Source organism: Balaenoptera ricei, chromosome 1 (genome assembly GCF_028023285.1).
Source record: "Balaenoptera ricei isolate mBalRic1 chromosome 1, mBalRic1.hap2, whole genome shotgun sequence".
Taxonomy (NCBI): Eukaryota; Metazoa; Chordata; class Mammalia; order Artiodactyla; family Balaenopteridae; genus Balaenoptera; species Balaenoptera ricei.
The window spans coordinates 178,799,008-178,819,011 of NC_082639.1; the positions used below are offsets into that span (position 1 = coordinate 178,799,008).

The 20,004-nt window shown below is 36.7% G+C and overlaps 1 protein-coding gene across 1 annotated transcript in view; it reads left to right on the plus strand.

Annotated features, from left to right (window-relative positions):
• The window catches only part of USH2A (usherin), a 775,536-nt gene that overhangs the window by 412,579 nt on the left and 342,953 nt on the right, over positions 1-20,004 (plus strand). Inside the window, exon 35 of the mRNA XM_059905730.1 lies at positions 15,187-15,338. Coding sequence (XP_059761713.1) covers positions 15,187-15,338 — 152 coding nt within the window. The remainder of the gene's footprint in view (positions 1-15,186; positions 15,339-20,004) is intronic.

The window sequence follows — 20,004 nt, forward strand, 5'->3', positions numbered from 1 at the left end:
TTTAAAACCTCTGAAAAGAGCTACTTTTTAGGTCCAAGGTGGATAAGAACCCTTTATTCTGTAGGACCTTGGCTCTTCCTTTGTCATACCATTAGCCAGCAATGAGAAGCAGCACAAAGGTTTACTGTCTAAGAAATGTGTGACCTGTATTGTGTAGATTACAATTGCATAATTAGAATTACGCTTTTGAGAGCTTCCAAATTCTCACGAGCTTTATCTCCTTTCAGAAGCTTTGGCCTTAGAAGCTGGAAATATGATTATTCCTCCCACTTGAGGTCTACTTTGCTAAAATCAGCATAGATATCCGACTCCACCGAACTTATTCCTCCTTGTCTAGCATAATACTTAGTAACATTTTAAACTAATTAGTATATATATATTTAAAATACTAACTAAAACTATAAAATATGAAATTCTTATCCTTTATTAATACTTAGAATTTCTTGTAACTCTCCACTATCCTTACCTAAGTAAATTTACCTAAAATAGTTTCCCTGTTAGACTGTGACCCACATGAGGGCAGGGATTCTATATGCATTGTTTGCTGTTCTAGTCCCAGCATTTGGCAGGGTGCCAGTCATGGAGGAGATGAGTATTAAACAGCTCTTTTATGGATTAGTGTTTACTGATGCCAGGGACAATGATAAAATGGTAATTGTGTTGATGTGAGAAGCATAAACATATGCAGTCATACAGTACACATAAATGCACATTGAGAGCATGTCATAATTATGTAATACAGGTGGGATGATTTCAAAGGCAGTGGAAAGGCATCTCCGTCTTGGCCTACTGATGGCTCAAAATACATACTTAGAGACTCAGTCATTTGGCATACAATTTCCTCAGCCTGGTAATTCGTAGATGTGCTAAAGAGAGATAGCATGCCAAGCTGGATCTGCTTTGCATGCCTCAGTGGGAAAGGCTATCTTGTTATAGCCGTCAGGATTTGCTAATGTCAAGATGGGCATGAGAGCTGGGCACCCGTTAGACAAGGGTCCCAGGGTCTCCTTGAGAAAGGAGAGAATACTTGAGGAGCCTATGGAAACATTTTCCTAATTTAGCCTTTTGTACTGACCCAGTTGTGAGAATTCATACACGGATATGTACCAAGGAAGTGACAGTAATTTCAGTAAGAATAGGAAAATTTTAGGAAGTTGATTATTTTTGCAGACTTATACATAGTACCGTGAAGACAACAGAACATTATTGAAAGAAAGTTTAGTTCAATTTTTTGAGCATATATATTATTTCAGGAATGGGTGGTAAGCACACTAATTAACTGTAGACATTTATACACACTCTGTATATGCTGTCCTTCACATTAAGAAAGGATATAGAGAAATTTTTAGAATGTATGTACATGAAGGTGTATGTGTAAATACTAATTAAGTGCTCTACCCATGCAGAGAAAGAAATATTTGATTTTCTGCTAATACTAATAATAGTGGTAATAGTAATAGCTATAATTTATAACTATGTGCCAGGTACTTTCAATCTCATAACTAGCCCAGGAAGTAGGTACTGTTTTTCCAACATTCAGATGTGGAAACTCAAATTTATAAGTATTAAACAACTTAATTACTCTAGGCAAGACAGCTAGTTAAGTAGGAATGTAATACAAAACAAGGTGTGAATGACTCAAAATGCATGATTTTATTCACTGTACTCCTCACCTCTACTTTGTGCAGAAATGCTCATAATGTAGGAGTCCATGTAGCCATGTGAAAAAAAGATTGTTTTCAGATACTTTTACAGGTTCAGTGTCTCATTCTCAGTGCCAAGATTCAACACTTCTAAGATCTCTGTCCTGATTTTTCTCTGGTTTTAAAGGAATAACTATTTTTTTAAACTTTTTATTTTGAACTAACTTTCTTTTTAAACAGTCAAAATGTGAATCTATTTTCTTTCCTGGAAATACTCAGATTTCCTAGAAGAAACAGATTATAGAATTTGGTGAATCACTTAGGAAAACGGCTTGACAGTTTGAAGCAAACCTTGTGTAACTTTTATGAAACACCTCCCATCCGTTTGTCAGGTAGAATTTCCCAAGCACGTTCTTTTTTAGATTCCGTTGATTCCATTTTTAGGCGAGCATTACAGTAATAAGACATTCTTCCACGTTGTGAAAGCTGTTCTCTCTTTTCCTTTTTAATTGAAGGATCAAGTATTCACACAGGGAGATATCTGCCACATTCAATCATCATCCAGACCTTGGGGGGAAACCTCGGTTGATATTCACATTGCCACGCTGGACTGGAAAAAACAAACAAATATGTTTGGAGCATCTATATTCACTATGCGTGTTATTTTTATGACACACTAAAGCATTGTTTAATTCTTGCAGTAAACAGAATTTTTCAATGTACATAGAGGTACCTTGTATTAAATTTACATTGTATTGTACTTGTATTGAATTTCCTTGGTTATATATGACAATCTATTGGGCACCTTAGGAAATACAATTTGACATAACCTGATGAAGAAGCACAAAGATATATATCCCAGTGGATGTGCTTTATGGACAATTACGATTCAGCTTCCCTGTGAAAATTAAACACCTTAAAAATTCTACCATTATGGAAGGAGAAAGGTGATAAACTTCAAACTGCTTATGATAGAGAGCCAGCGGGAATTAAGTATCCATTTTGTGGATTATCCACTGAAGAACTAAATTTGTAGAACTGGATTAAATAACCTGATCCCCCATACCACATAGCATAATATTGTTTTATTTTCTTACAGCTATCTTACTGATTATTAGCACAAGAGAATAGGCAAAAGAAAAGCACAAAAAATACAATACGGTGCAATATAATAATTCCCTGTCATTTTTTATGTTGTATATTTTTCTTTTGCCTCTTTAGATCCTATCTCTACTCTCCTCCACTCAGCCCTGCATCCTACAAGGCTGACCTTTACTCACAGCATCAATGGGCTTCCTCTCTCTCTGGCTTCCTTTTGGTTTGTCCCTGGGCAGCAGCAGCAAGAGTTGAAAGGGTCAGAGGAGAAAGGAGTCTCAGAACTTTCTGCCAGGCTCTGGGCTCCAGGGCTGCCTTCCTCCACCAAAGGCTACAGCTCCTATCCAGTGGTCCTTCCCTGTCACTCCAGCTCTTTCTCCAGCTTCCTGCATCAGTTTTCATCCTTTCCCCTGCAAATTTAAGGATACTTACCGGCTCCTAGGAGTCCTGACAATTACTAACCGGTGATGCGTTATTATCACTTGGTGCTTTCCATTAATTCTACCCATATCCTTGTACATAGATTCTTCACTAAACTATCCTCATTTGTTCATTTGAGTTTCCATCAGGTTCCTACTGAGACCCTGACTCATGTCTAAATCTCTTTTAATCCACAATTAACACACAGAGTTTGGGGGGCTGGATGTAGTGTAAAGGTAAAATACTTCCTTTCATTCTGAGACTGGAAAAAGGAAATAAGTAAACAAACAAAAATTCTATTTTGTTGCACCTCGTTTTGGCACATTAGACATTTTTAAAGCAAATAAAGAGGGCTGTGCTCAAAAGTTCTAGTTGCAGATTGTTTATCTAATACTCCTGTGATATGTCATTTTTAAATAGTAATCAACTTACTGATATCTCATTGAAAGCTTTCAATTTATTATTATGAAATCTTTGTTATAACTAATCAAATAATGGTGTACGAAATTTTTCCTCTTAATGAAGTAACTCCCAGTGCAAAGTCAGTTTAAAGATCTGTTTCTCAAGTAAGCCTTATTCCCTAACAAACCTGGACTAGGTTAGCATCTGCCTTCCCTCCCCCACCCCCCATGTTTTCTTCTGTTCCCTCTGATTCTCCTTTAATCAACTTTACATACACATAATGCACTTAGTCTGTCTTCTCACTTAGACTGAAAGTTTTCTGAAGGCAGGTACCAAGGCTGTTTTGATCACTTCTGTATTCCCAGCATGTAACACAATGCCTGGCACATAGTAGGTCCTCCATAAATATTTTCTGATGAATCAGATTACTATGCTAGTAGGTTACCAAAAACCAAAGCCACTAAATCCAGTATATTTTTTTCAAAAAATATTTTATAGTATTTAGTAAGTAGCTGTGTTTTCACACTGTACTCTCTGGGCTTGATTGGAGTAGGGGAGGAATCTTATGTAAAGACTTAGCAAACACGTATAAGAAACTGCTAGGTGGTAGGATGAATGGATAAAGAAGATGTGGTACATATATACAATGGAATATTACTCCGTCATTAAAAAGAATGAAATAATGCCATTTGCAGCAACATGGATGGACCTAGAGATTATCACACTAAGTGAAGTAAGTCAGAGAAAGACAAATATCATATGATATCACTTATATGTGAAATCTTAAAAAAATGATACAAATGAACTTATTTACAAAACAGAAACAGACTCACAGACTTAGAAAATGAAGTTATGGTTACCGGGGGGAAGGATGGGGGTAGGGATAGTTAGGGATTTGGGGATTGACATGTACAAACTGCTATATATAAAATAGATAACCAACAAGGACCTACTGTATAGCACAGGGAACTCTTCTCAATACTCTGTAATAACCTAAATGGAAAAAGAATTTGAAAAAGAGCAGATACACGTATGTGTATAACTGAATCACTTTGCTGTATACCAGAAACTAACGCAACATTGTTAATCAACAATACTCTAATAGAAAATAAAAAATAGAAAAAAAAACCTGCTAGGTGATGACAGACAGCGTACAAGTAAGAAATACAGACCTGTCTCAAATGTGTTTTTGAGAGATGTGCAGATTATTTTTTTTACAAGAAACATGCAGTTCGTGACATAGATCAGAGTAGGAGGAGACAGCCTCAGCTGAGATTCCCATAACAAACCGGGATTGAATTTATCCTGGAAGAAAGGGAGAGCTCTAAGCTCATGCCTTTTACGTGCATAGCACCTAATTCCTGGGGGCTTTCATATCTGCTCACTCATTTGGTACTCACGTTAACTCAGGCCACAGGGGCAAGGAATAGTGTCCCAATTTTATTGGAGAGGAAATAAAAGCTTAGAAAATGTGAGTTCCTTAGCCAAGTTTTACAGGTGCGTGGTTGCGAGAGAACAGCCACATGCAGTGAGAGAAAGTTCTTCAAAGGGCAGCCACCAGCTGGGAAGTATTCCACTTTGCCCCCTGATTTTGTGTCTGTGGCTTATTTTTTCTCCACTACATTTAAGAGAGTGCCCAGAACATAGTAGGCACTCAATAATTACTGTGCTGATTGAATGAATAATCATTTACATGTACAGGCATAAAATAGACACTTAAAAATAATTGGTCATGGGCTTCCCTGGTGGCGCAGTGGTTGAGAATCTGCCTGCCAATGCAGGGGACACGGGTTTGAGCCCTGGTCTGGGAAGATCCCACATGCCGCGGAGCAACTGGGCCCGTGAGCCACAATTACTGAGCCTGCGCGTCTGGAGCCTGTGCTCCGCAACAAGAGAGGCCGCGATAGAGAGAGGCCCGCGCACCGCGATGAAGAGTGGCCCCCGCTCGCCACAACTAGAGAAAGCCCTCGCACAGAAACGAAGACCCAACACAGCCAAAAATAAATAAAAATTAAATAAATTAATTTTAAAAAAATCTTAAAAATAATTGGCCATAAATGTATAATTCTGCAGCTCTATTTTTTTCCTCCTGACAAATATGGAGCAGGCACATTTTCATGTCAGTATACATAGCTCTCCCTAATTTTTTCTAAAAGCTTAATCGAAAGTCATTGAATGAAACCACAGCTCTATCCCACCATGAGGGTACCAGGTACATGACTAGTGTCCATTCTTTGGTGCAACTGCATCTCATCAATGCCAGCTAACCATTACTTATAAACAACATTGACAGTGAGGTCAGGTGCTTGGTCCAGTACACAGTGCTCAGATGGATTCTGGTTTATCTTGAGGTAGTGTAGCAAGAAAGATTCAGGCAAGTTAGAGCCTCAGGAGTCCCCAGGGCTAGGGGAAAAGCCCCTGAATCAGCTGTTAACCCCTTCCTTCTCAAACTAAAGCAAACTAAAATGTAAGGAATAAAAAAAGAAAAGAAAGCTGGTATAGCTACTTTAATATCAGATGAAGGAGATATTCAGGCAAACAGGATTATTAGGGATAATTAGGTAACTTCATATTGATAAAAGGTTTACTAAAATTAACTTTTTTTCATAAAAATGTGCTGTAAACTAAGTGCCTGAAAAGATAAGTAACAGAATGGGATATGATATTTACAACACGTGTAACTGTCAGAAGACCAGTATCCACAATATATAAAGTATTCCTAGGATTCAATAATAAACTGGGGAAAGATCTGAAAAAGCATTTCGCAAAAGAAAAAAAAATTAAATGGCTGATAGACATAAGGAAATGTACTCAGTCTCTTTAATAAGCTGGGAAATAAAATAATACCAAAACAAGGCACAATTTTATGCAAAAAAATAGTGGCAAAAATTTAACAGCGTGACTATACAAGGTCTTTTTGAGGGTATGGAACAATGAGGACTCACAGGCACTATTGATGATAATGGGAATTGATGTACTTTGAAAAAGAGTTGAGCATTGTCTTACTAGACAATTGAATATATCCCAACAACTCCACTCCAGTATCTATACCCTAGGAAACTTGTACACATGAGACTCAGGACACATGTGCAAAAATGATTATAGCTACATTGATATATCAGCCAAAATGTGGAAACCATCTAAATATCAACAATAGAATAAATATATAAATTGTGCCATACAAAAATACTATACAGCCATGGAAATGAGCAAAGTACGGCTACCCTCAACAACATGGATAGAACTGGTGCATATTATGTTGAACAAACAATGATGCAAAAAATGCATAAATATGATTTCATTAATTCAAAGTAGAAAACACACAAAACTTAATTGCTTTGTTTAGGGATGCATTCTTAGGTAGAAAAGCAAGAAAATGGTTCTTAAAGTCAGTCTAGTTGTCTGTGGCAGGGGGAAGGGTTGGAATCATGAAGGACTCAAGACATTTGCAGGGTGCTGGCAATATTCTATTTTTTAATCTTGGCGATGGTTATAGGAGTTTTGCTTTTTAACTTGTTTTAAAAATGTAACATATTTTACGCACTTTTCTATATTATGTTTTATTACATAATTTTTAAAAGATAGAAAAAAAAATAGATCCACAGAAGCTGGCGAGTATCCTGTTTGGTGCCCTGTGGAGTCTGAATGCTTCAGTGCCAACCATCACGGCCAAGTTAGCAAACCTCTCTCAAACCTGTTTTTCTCATCTGTAAAGGAAAAGTGAAACTCTTTCTGCTTTCATGGGTATTTCCTGAGGACTAAGGTATCTGATTAAAACATAAATACAGTTGTTATTTTTTCAGCATCAACTTCCTCTGCCTTTCAAGTGTTTGCCTCTTCTGTCATGTTTCCCTACCCAACAGTTTTTGTTTTGTATTTTAGTTAAATGTTGTTTTTTGAGATAATTCTAGATTACATGCAGTTGTAAGAAATAATGCAGAGAGAGCCCATGTGTGCTTTGTCCAGTTTCCCCTAATGGCCAACATCTTCCAAAGCTATAGTACACTATCGCAACGAAAATTTTGACACTGATACAGTCAAGATACAAAACAGACCCATAACTTTCTTTTTTAACCCTCAAATGAAAATCAATCCCTTTTAAACCATTAGTATAGAGGCAAGCTAGTTCTTCGGTAGCAGGTTTTTATGAGTTTTTTTATTGGGAATTTCACAGTCCATCTCTGATAAAGAGAGACACCTCTCTCTTCGACTAGTGACGTTGTTATACCATATTTAGTCTAACACATCCCAGTCCTAAGCTCATGTTTGTTTTTTTAAAAAGGAGAAAGTACAGTTGACCCTTGAACAATAAGGGTGATGTGATAGAAAACCCACGTGCAGTCCTCCCTCAGTATCCATGAGAGATTGGCAGGACCAACTGCAGATACCAAAATCTGCAGGTGCTCAGGTCCCCATAGTCATCCCTCCCTACCTGCGGTTCTGCATCTGTGGAATCAACCAACCTCAGATTGTGTAGTTTTGTATCTATTGAAAAAAATCCACAAATAAGTGGACACATGCAGTTCAAACCCATGTTGTTCAAAGGTCAGCTCTATATAAAAGTGTTAAAGGTATTTCTCTTAGAATATACCATGCACTACTGCTGAAATGTGGCTTTTCCACATCCCTGCCTGGGTTGCAACTAGTTACGATACATTCAGGAAAATGTGGCTTTAAAAATTATTAATATTATTTTTTCTTTTTGATATTTTCATCTGTCCTACTTTTCCCTACCTCCATGGTCTTCCCTACGCCAGTATTATATATGTCATTCTAGGTTAATTTTTCTAAATAAGACTTTCATTATGCCCCTAGTCAGTACATAAAAACATCAATGATTCTCCTGTGCGTCATAAAATCCCGAATTCTTGGAGCAGCATTCAGGCTCTAACTCCCTTTGAATCCTTATTTTCTATTAAACTTTAACCAATTACAGCAACAACAAGAAAATACTGGTCTATTCAGGATATCTTTACTATACCTTGCACTTGCTTCCTTCCACACATTGGTAAATATCATTTCCCTACCAGGGACATCTTCCTGAGTCATTGCCTTTTCACCTTGTACCATTTATAGAAGAACCTATGGAAGATGCAGCTTCTTTGCATTGAAGACTTGGCTGCTCTGAAAAGCTTTTACTACTCGCTTTAGCCAGAGTGATTGTTCCCTGCTAGAAGCTTCTGTACTTACTGTCTATACCATTTGTTGGGCATAAAGGTTTTGTGGTGCTTATCACTCATCTAACTCTTGGATTGTTATTTAGTTAGACCTGTGTTTAACCCTTTTCTTACTTCCATAAAGGTAGATACTATTTCTTATTCTTTCTGTGCCCCAAAGCACCAAGCATAGTACCTTTCAGGTAATTGATTTTCAATAAATATATGTTAATTTTTTCATTAGGCTCATCCTCATTGCTTTTAGGGCTAGAGCATGTTCATCAGTTCTTAATTTGAGTGGAATTCCTGCATATTTTAGAAGAGAAAATTAGGCTGGAAATGGATAACAGGAGTAGTGGCAGCAGTGAGATGAGATTGCCAGATCCCACCGCTGAATTTATCCTTGTATGACTTTGGGAAGTAGCTTAGCCTCTCTAAGACTGCATTCCCTCATCTCCATAACAAGACAAATAACAGTTCTAACTTCTTGGTGTTGTCAAAGTTAACAGAAATAATTCATATTAAGCGTGCCGCCTATTGTCCGACTCAAAGTAAGTGTTCAGTACATTTTTTAATAATTAAGTGTTTTATAATTTCAAAAATACTTACATGGCATTTTAAGAACTTAGCATTTTACTTTTTCCAAAGCTATCCGTACAGGTCCTGTGCTCTAGTCAAAGAAAGAAAGTGCCTTCTTAGGCTATGTTTAAAATGTCCACTAGATTATATTCACTAGTTTTTGTACCTCACTTTGGGAATCTGAGGTCAATAAAAATTGTTGTGTTAAGAGATATTTTAGACTTATTACTTAATGTATGTTTTGAGAACTGAATTATACAATGTTTCATATCATACTAATATTATTTATATCAAAACATTTGCTAATAAAAACAAGCTATGAAATTTGCTTGCCTGTCTTGATAAGAAATGGTGTGTTCTTTTCAAATGATATCTCTTATTGTCCACAAATTTACCAGGAAATTTGACTTTGTGTCCTTAATTCAAGATTTTATAATTAATGGCCTTGCCCAAATCAGATCAGAGGAAACCCCTTGTCTTAGGCTCTTCTGGGGGGAGGGGGCACAGGTGGATTCCAGCTCTAAACCACAATAGTATCCCACTTTGGTCTGACCTTAGATCTGGTGATTGGCTGGTAAGACCTGGACCAAAAGGCAGAAAACCCAGAGAGGTCAACACCGCTAGTCTGTTTCATCCTCACAACATGCTTATGGTGACCCCAGCTTCCTGGCTCTGGGACAGGAAACTCATCTTGCTAGTACTGGCGAAGACCTGACTGATCACTGATTGCATGTGACATGATCAGATACGTGTTTTGAAAACTGCCCCTCTGACTGTATTATAAAGAATAAATTTTGTGGGAGCATGAATGCATCAAAACACTTAGGTGGCTATAATTGTTAGGAACGAAATGGTGGCAGAATGGACTAGATGCCCATGGATATAGAGATGGGGAAAGATCAATTTGGGATGTAAGGTGTACAGGACTGAGGATGGAGTTGGTGTGGTGGATGAAGTAGAGAAGAGTGTCCAAAATGACTTAAAAGGCCAACCGTATTTATCCAGTGCACACTGGTTCTACAATTGATCTTTTAGCCCCATAAATCTTTTAGCATCCTACAAATACTGTTGAATATTGGTCACCTAAGAAAGCTGGGTAACTGTGTGTGTGTGTGTGTGTGTGTGTGTGTGTGTGTGTGTGTATGAGTGTGAGATCTCACCTGCCCTGAGTCTGGACTTCAGTCTCATCCACTCCTTATGCATCCTGAATTGTAAAAATGTGAGCAGTTGAATTAACTGTTGCAAATGTCACTTAATTTTATTCTCAGCTCATTTGCCATGTGCTCATCTTACTCTGAGCCCTTCTCTCAGTGACTGTCTATTATTTCTTTATCCAAAGTTCTAAATGTCATGGTTATAGTTTCTCAGCAGAGCTTGCTAGGGGCTGACTTGTTAGAGTCAAGTAGACAAAACAAAGAAGTTACTTTTGAGAGCCTGTCACTGAGGGAGAGTGGAGAACTCAAAAAGGAGACGTAAGACTTGAGGAAGTGTAGCCACTGAGTGATGTTTAAGGGGAAGAGCTGGGTAAGTATTCTCTATCTCCTCAGTCCTGGAGGGTATCATTGAATTAGCAAGTATAGTCTCCGATGTCTGTAATGCACAGTTTGAATCACCACAGAATGATTCAGTTATATTCGTTATTGTCTGTGTGAAGCTATAGGAAAGTATGTAGTGCTTGCTGGAAAGATTTCCTTTGAAAATGGTTACGATTTTTAAGTTTGTGCTTCAGGGATGAGACTGAGTTATAACGAAAATTACCTCCTATAAAATATCTCATTTCCCATTATGTCAGATAAATGAGATATTATGCACATAATCCCAGCAGAAAAGAAGTTCTCTGTTCCCCAATTACGTAAGAAAAAGGAAATATTGATTTGGGTACTTTCTGTTTCAATGTTGAAAAGCAGATCAAGAAGATAGAGTTTCAGGAGTCTTAAAATTTCTTTAAGAGCTTCTGCAACATGTGATTTGCACATAAGTGCAATAACATAAGTGATTTGCACATTGTGTGCCCATCACATACAATGATTGCTTAGCAGAGTGCCTGGCATATAATAATTTCTTGTCTTTATTATTATATTATTAGTGTGATTTTATCTGTTTTTCTTCTCTTAACTTTTCAATGTGCTAGTTGGTTTCTCACTATGTACCTCTCATTTCTTAGCTTTAATTCATTTGTGCTTTTGTGTGTCAAGTATTAAATGACATTAAAGCAAATACTCTCTATAAGTATTCTTTGAGTTACCATAGATGGTCACATTAGAATAAAGAAGAACAGTTGCTGGCAGCTGCACTTTTTTGTGGAGCCAGAGTGATACCTGATAGTAAAATGAAGACACTTTCTCAAAAATTGGGAAATAAGGGAAGTGGACCTGCTTTCGGAAAGAGACATGGTACAGTTATCTTCAGAAAGGAAAATGGGTCAAAGCACTAGCTTTTTAAAGTATTAGCTCATTTAAATTTTAAAAAGCTTTCATCCTAAAGGATGTATTGATCAAGATCTAATTGGTCAAATAGAAAATGTGTTAGGTATTCAAGACAGACTATATTTAATATTGTACAAGGAGTTGGTTACAAGAGCATAGGGAGGACCGGAAGAAAAATAAAAGGGAGAAGGAGGAGGCGGATACCAGAAGAACAAAAAGCGTGATTGCCAGCAAGGTGCTTAGTTTCCTGGGCAGGAGCTGAGCTGTGGGCCCGCTGCTGGATCTGCTGATTTGAATTGGATGCTTGAACCATCAAGAGCCACCGAGATTCCACTACTGAAGAAGCTGCAAATGCGGAAGAGGAGCGTGTGATGTCCGGACTGCGTGGTGTGGCCCCTGCTTGGCTGTGTAGTGACAGTCAGCAAAGGCGTCTGCTCTTGGAGCTGGAAGCTGGATGTTTTCTTTCTTCCTACTTCTGCACTTCTAGCAATGCCTCCTCTTGGTGAAACTTACTAGAAAGTCAACCAGCAAGAGAGCTACAAATGTAATGTGCTAGCTGTTGGGCTCAGTGCACAGAACAGACTAGAAGTGTGGATGTAGAGCTGTGATCAGATGACTTAGATGAATAAGCAGCTGAGCTATTCAGCCGCCATGCCCACTCTTCTACCTTCTATTACTTTCCACTACTGACGATAATCACTGCATGCTTCCACCCCAAATGATACTACTCTGCTTTGGACAGATGAAGATGCTCTTACCCTCTGTCACTATAGTCACATCTCGGTGGTATTAGTTTCCCCTTTCAGTTTAGATACAACCCACCTGGATATTCTACAACTTAAAAACTAAACTGTAAACTAAAACCCACGAACTTTTTAAATATAAATCAATAGGGAAAAGGAGGAGGGAAAATTAGTTATTATATACAAATCTCTATGTAATAAGCACGAAATAAAAAATAACGTCTACAATTCTTGCTTCTATAACTAGTTAAGGACATAGTTGATATTTACACCTTCTTCCCCTTGCTCTCAGCCAGTTGCCCATCTGTTTGGGATTCTTGACCTAGCAATGCAACCAAATGTGTACTACTAAAAGGTCTGTGTCCTTAGTGGTTGTGGCTTAAGTTACTTTAGACTTTTTAAACGTTACATATTCAGACCTGGTCAGATAAAGGGATGTCCTTGGGGAAGTCCAGAATGTCAGCATGCAGAAGGAAGCTAATTCCTCCTTCCACATAGTAATTTTTTCTTTGCCTGTTGATCTAGTTGCAGGAGGATCCCAAATTGCCTGGTATCAATAATATTCTCAGTTTCTAATTTACTGGTACCTTGGTGATGCCCCATGATATAAGTGTTCCTCTTTGTGAGTAGAGAAAGCACGAATGGTTTGTGTAGCATATGAAGTATAATAGTGAGAGGTAATATGCTGACTGCCTTCTCTTGAGTCCAACATTTTCTCACTATAAAAAAACCAGCATCAAATACAGGTTCCTTTTTCAAAGCAGACGTAGCATCCTGTAGGAACCCCAGATCCACAGGGTGTTATCACTCAGCTTGGGCTGTAAGGTAGGCTTCCAGAGGCCAATTCGGAAATCTCCCAGACTATGGGTTGTTGAGGTATATTGTAAGATGGATAACTTCCATAGTTATAGTTAGTTCACTTCCTCCTTTTTTTGCTATAAACTGATTTCTTAATCAAAAGCAGCATTGTGAGAGATATTCTGACAACAGGCACAGCATTCCATAAGTTCACAGACGATGGAGCTGCCAGACCACTGTGAACAGGTTCTAGAAGTGAGCAACTCCTTCCCAGGAGAGAGGGACGCTTGCAAAAAGTCTCCTGGTATAATGATTCCCAGAGTGAAGCTGTCCCTAATATGATGATGGATGAAGGTTTGATCTACTTTCAGGACATTCACAAGACCAGATCTGCTGTTCATAAGGCTGAGAGTCAAGCATCCTGGAAGTCATCTCTCAGGGACGCTCTTGATGACCTTTGATTTTGCTAGAGTCTTTGTTTCAAAACTCATTCTTCCTCTAAATCCTGATTTTGAGCTATTCTATAATATCAACCTTCTAGCAAGTTTCTTTTCACATTTCAGGTATCTAGGTATCTTTTTCCTGTAGTCTTGAATTTTCACTCTGTATTGGATGCTGGTATTTTATTCCTATGCTGCGTATACATTAATGTATTCATTCAGTCAATATTTTTTAAGTACCTACTATGTTTTAGTCATAGTGCTAAGCTCTAGAAATACACAGGTGAGGAAGAGTCAAGATTGCCTTGGGGATCCTGTAGCCCATTGGCAATGTCAGGCAATTAAATAAGGAATAATGATACTAATAACGTGAGAAGTGGGAAAGTAAATACTATGATGAAGATGTGCTGTGTGCTAGTGGAGAGGCACCCAACATCTGTCCTCAGGGAAAGCTATCTGACAGATAAACAGATAAGTCCTCAAGGACACACCCAGGAGGCCACTGTGAAATTAATTTTAGTTTGAAAGAGGTTCTAATTTAGCATGCAAGCAAAGTTCTGTTTCCCCCAGTATAATGTTTAATGAGTGTGGGGATGCTGTATTTCCAGTGAACAGAGATCCCTAACTTCCTTTTAATGCATGTTTGGATGCAATAAATCAAATGATTATATTAGCCATATAAATGATTATATTTGTCATTCAGTCTCTCAAATCTCTGTTAGTTGATTTCATGAAAATGCACATAACTTCTGAAATAAATTTAAGTTGATCATTAAATCTAGCAAATCATAGTTTCTCTAACCCATTCACGAGTGTCTCATAAATGTAATCCGTGCAAATTGCCAAGGCTTTCTGTTTAGGTGATTCAGTGTTGTAATTGAGAGCATGGGCTCTGGAGACAGACCGCCTAGATTCAAATCCTGACTCTGAAACCTGCGAGCTTTGTGACCTTGAGCAAGTTACCTAAGCTATCTGTGCCTGATTTTCCTCATCTATGAAATGGTGATAATAATACTGCCTTTATTATAGTGGTACTGTGGGGAGAGAGTTAAAAAGGAAGATGCTCTTGGAACAATGCCTGACACATCCTGAGTCACACACAATGCATTACCCAACAAGGTCATTGGACTTCTAAAGCACATCTATTAGGATATCATTTTAGAAAGCAATACAAATTATAAATGTACTTAATTTATTCATTTTTTATATGGAACACCAATGACAGCAGTTAACGTTATGCAATAGAAAGATTCCTATACTGGGACTCTTGGGTTCTATTTGTGTCTCTATACTAATTAGCTTAACATTTTGATATTCAAGAGTTTAAAGCTGGTTTTATCCTTTGGAAAGAGACAGGGTTTAGACTAAGGGAGAGACTGTGATTCCACGAAATTAGAAATCATATCAAGAAGTGCTTGCTTCTTTTAAGATATTCTTTGCTATTGTCTAACAATCATACTAAAAGGCAATTATTATCTTCCCAGGTGTTATCACAAGTTACAGACTATATCTAGATGGTATATTAATTCACAATTCCTCAGAACTCAGCTGTCATGCTTCTGGATTTGCTCCTTGGAGCTTACATTCCTTCAGAGTCCAAGCCTGCACGGCCAAAGGTTGTGCTCTGGGCCCACTGGTGAGTGTATGAATTTACATTCTGGAAATGTATTAAATGTCAGATGACAATGAATAGGCAACTCTGCACAGCTAGCCTTTCAAGTTGGATGGGAGAGTTTCTTTTTATAAAATTTCAATTAAGGGTTAGTAGGATTTTATATTCAACATAAATTTCAAGACTGCACATAGGTCTAGTGAAGGACAGAATCTACATTTTACTGAAATTTCAAACGGTAAGTTGACCAGCTGAGCGGGCATACATACAATTTTGCCTAATTTAGTGACATATTTAAAATGGATGTTTTTCTTCCAAGTAATGAACTCGACCACTTGAGTAAGTTTATGATTAAAAAGTGAAATTAATTAAAAGCGCATAACTGCCACAATATGTCAACACTGCTTCCCGACAAGTATGTTAATCAATTAAAAGATTGTTTGCCTCATCCATTAGAATAATATATTTTAATTTCATGAGCGTGATATATTAATAAGAACAGTATTTAAAATTACATTAATACCAGCTTTTGATATCCACATTTCAGAAATCTATATCTACCTATATTTCATTTGCAGTTGAAAGATAGACAAAATTGTGCTTTTTATTACTGGTATAATTTTCAAAACCCAATTGATTGTACATAATTGTCATAGACCAGCATGACATTCTTTAGTTTCAAAACATAACATTTGACTCTTGTGCATATTTCTTGATTGATTAGATTTAGCTTCTTTTAAGGGACATGCTCATTCATTTTAGATATTTTTTGGCAGTCTTTCCTAATGGCCTATCATTTTAATGCATTTTGTCTTCATTGAAGAGTGTATTCTATAAATATTACCTTGAAAAACAGCTCGACCATTTAATTTTTTGCTTCCTTATTTTTGCTCACACCTCCCGTTTCGCTTCAGAGATTGGTTGCTTTCCAAGCTGCTGACATCATCTATCAGTGGAGCTGAGCTGTAGTCTTTATTGCCATTAAGTATTTTATAGCCTGGACCCCTCTGATGGTTACTTACTCTTAAAAGCAGGAATGGCAATAGGCCAGCCTTTCTTCTCCATTCAAAAAAGAAAAAGAAACAAAAGAACACGTCCTATGAGCTTGAAACTGAGACTTTTTCAAAAATATAAAGTGCAAATTGTGGTCCTGGCTACTAAACTGGGTCCCACTCTGTCTCCTGATGTTCTGGTAACTTTAAACAAGGGGGACATGGTTATCAATCTATGTCTTGTACAGATAGTAGGCGATGTTGACCTGAAGGAATCAAATTCCACAATGCCTGATGGGAAGGAGGAAACCGAATTGGATTGTAAAACCCTACTCTCCCACGGCCTCACACATCCTAGACTCAGTTCCGAATTAAAGCACAGAGTTATTTTCTCCTTTTGGTCTTTTTCTTTATCCTGTGCTCAGTATACAAACACTTTTCCAAATCAATGATCCATCTCTAATTAGTGGGATTGAACAACAATGTCTTTATTTAGAACAAGTCAACTCTATATTGCCAAGAAGTTAAAACCCATGGTCTTCAATTGATTTCTGAAATATTTTTTTACCAATTACAATACATGTTATGCACTTAAGAGATTACATATTTGAGTATTCTAGATAGCTCTGGATATCTATCACAATCATGAAAGATATTACAGATTCAACTCTTTTTGTTGATGATGATTTTTTTGAATGTGTCCTTGATTTAAGAAATCTAGGAATCAATCTTAAAAGCCAGAATTATCGGGCTTCCCTGGTGGCGCAGTGGTTGAGAATCTGCCTGCTAATGCAGGGCACACGGGTTCGAGCCCTGGTCTGGGAAGATCCCACATGCCACGGAGCAGCTGGGCCCCTGAGCCACAACTACTGAGCCTGCGCGTCTGGAGCCTGTGCCCCGCAACGGGAGGGGCCGCGATAGTGAAAGGCCCGCGCACCGCGATGAAGAGTGGCCCCCGCTTGCCGCAACTAGAGAAAGCCCTCGCACGAACCGAAGACCCAACACAGCCAATAATAAATAATAAATAAATAAATAAAGTAGCTATAAAATTAAAAAAAAAAAAAAAAAAAAAAAAAAAAAGCCAGAATTATCATTAAATCATAATATGATGTTCAACAAAATCCAGCCAAATTGTGTGTATATATATCAGTTAAGGGTATTCTTTATCTGAAGCCCAATGTTATAGCAAATATTTCATTGAAACAAAAAAATTTATGATCTCTATTTTTAAATCTTTTGCTGGAAGAAATCAAAGAATTAATTTTCCAGAGTCAATTTTTTTTTCTTCACCTAACAACATTCCTTAATGGTAACTCTTGGTTTTTAGAAAGACAAGCCTGTTTGTTTCACCACTTACATATTTAATATTATTGTTTTTCATGCACATAGGGAAATACCATTCAATGTTTCCTATGACAAATATGCTCTATAGTCTTGAATGTGGTCTGGTTCACCCTCAAAATTTTCCAGGTTGCTCATATAATAAACCAAAACAAAAAAAAAAAAGGACAAATTCGATAAAATAGAATATTTTTAAAATAAAAATACTTACATAAATTCCATATTCTTACCACCTTAATGTAGCATTAGTACAATATTTTTTGTGCCCTTAGACTAGCCAGGTTTATTCCCTGTTATTCGTGATTCAGAAGAAATTGCTCTGTACTATCTGAAAAAAAAAAAAAAAGAGAGATTTCTGTGTGTTTTGTTCAGTTCTTGTCCATTTACACAATGTATTTGGATTTTAAAGAAATTCCAACGTAAAAAACAATTTACAGTGCCTTTGATCTTAATTTTTTAAGATGCTAATGTGCACTGTCAAATTAAATCCAGTAATTGAGGTTTCATAAATGTTTGAAATAATGAAAAAAAATGAACAGAAAATGCAGCACCAGAAGAACTATTTAAATGCTTTCCTTTTTTTCAATTATATTATTGAATTGCAATTAGAAACCCTTCACATTTTGTGTTTCTATAATAATATGCAATAAATTTGTCCATAGGAAAATCACTTTGCTTTTGTTTGTTTGTTTTTCTCTTATCCACTGTTAGATAACACTGGTAGACTCTAAGACGGGGAATTTTATGACTGTATCTGGCCTTGGAACATTCATTAGATTCAATTCTCCAAGGACCCTCTTAAGGATGAAGTGTGAAACTATAGGTCACTGCTGCATGATATGGTTAAAAAGCTGCCTTGGTTTCTTGGTGATGGCATGCTTATACAGATAAACACACCCAGACACACATGTACACATGCTCATATTTTCACAGCCATTTTTTAAATAAAGAAACAAATAAATTTTGTTATTTAAGACATCTAAACCTTAATGGCAATAAATGTTATGGTCAAGAAAATCCCATGTGGGAAATTTATCCTATACCTGCTATTTTTCCCCCATGCCTCCTTGGAAAACATGCTTTATTCTATGAAACCTTAGATTTCTCAACTATTACAAAAGGAAAATAATGCCTACTTTACAAGGGGTTGCTGTGAAAATTTAAATGAAATATTTATACAAAGTTTTCTGGTACATGGTAAGAGTTGTATTAAGGATAACAATTTTATTGAAATGTTTGTTTTCATTGCATATTTCTTCTCAAATATTTTTTTTTTTCTGTGTCAAGGGAGTTTCCCAGGTGAAAGCCAAGTCAACCTTCTAGAATGCCTTTTCCTTAGCATTTTTTAAGGCAAGATTGATAAACAAAATGGTAATTAAAAAAAAAAAAAAACAAGTCAGAGCAAAATAGTACAACTGCCAAATTTAATATAGTGTAAAAGCACTGAAGTATTTATCCATATACATAAGGAAATTTTAAAATTCTATTTATTTCAAATTAACCAGATATTTGAGAATAATAATATAATTATCTGGATTTTCCCTTAATTCTTCAACTTTTTGAGTCTCCTTTTATTTGGAACCCTTTAAAATCATTTTCTATACAATAATTTGAACTACATACATAGATATAAACCAATTGCATTTGTTATGAAATATTTAAATGACGAATTGATATTTTTCTAGTCAAGTTTCTTTATCATTTTTTGTACATAGCTATTAGACTAAAAAAATGACTAGGAGTTATAGATCTAAAGAACCCCATAGCCTTTCTCAGATGAAAATAAAACATGTCGTGACCTCATACTTATTAAAAATTAACACACTGTCTTTTCCACATTTATTATCATAATTGGGAAAGTGTATTCATCCTAACAAATGAAGGCTACATAATTGAGAAAATTTGCCTGACTAAGGATTTCATGTTTGGTCACCTTCCTGTGAGGCGTGAGCCTGTATTTTAAGAATAAGGTCAAAATTACCAACCTATTCAGTAAATCTGAAAAGGCCAAACATTTATGAGGGATGCTTATGAGTTTGTGGTGATTAGTTAACAAATTTAAGCCAGTTATTAAAAGATGCTAAAATATCCTGAACCCCTTTCTACTTTCTTTCCAACTTCATCTTCCTCTGTTCTCTTAGTTATTTTACTTATTTAGCTATTAAAATCTTTCTGGCCCCTGTGCAGTGAAGGCTTATATTTATTTCAGATTCCTTCTCTTCAAATAAGTCATTTTTTGTTCTTTTCTGCATACATTCATTACTACTATATTAATGAAATTTCAACTTTTTGTGATTTTACTTTAGGGATAGAGTCACTCAGGTACATTTATCTCTTGATGTCTGGCATGGTGCCAT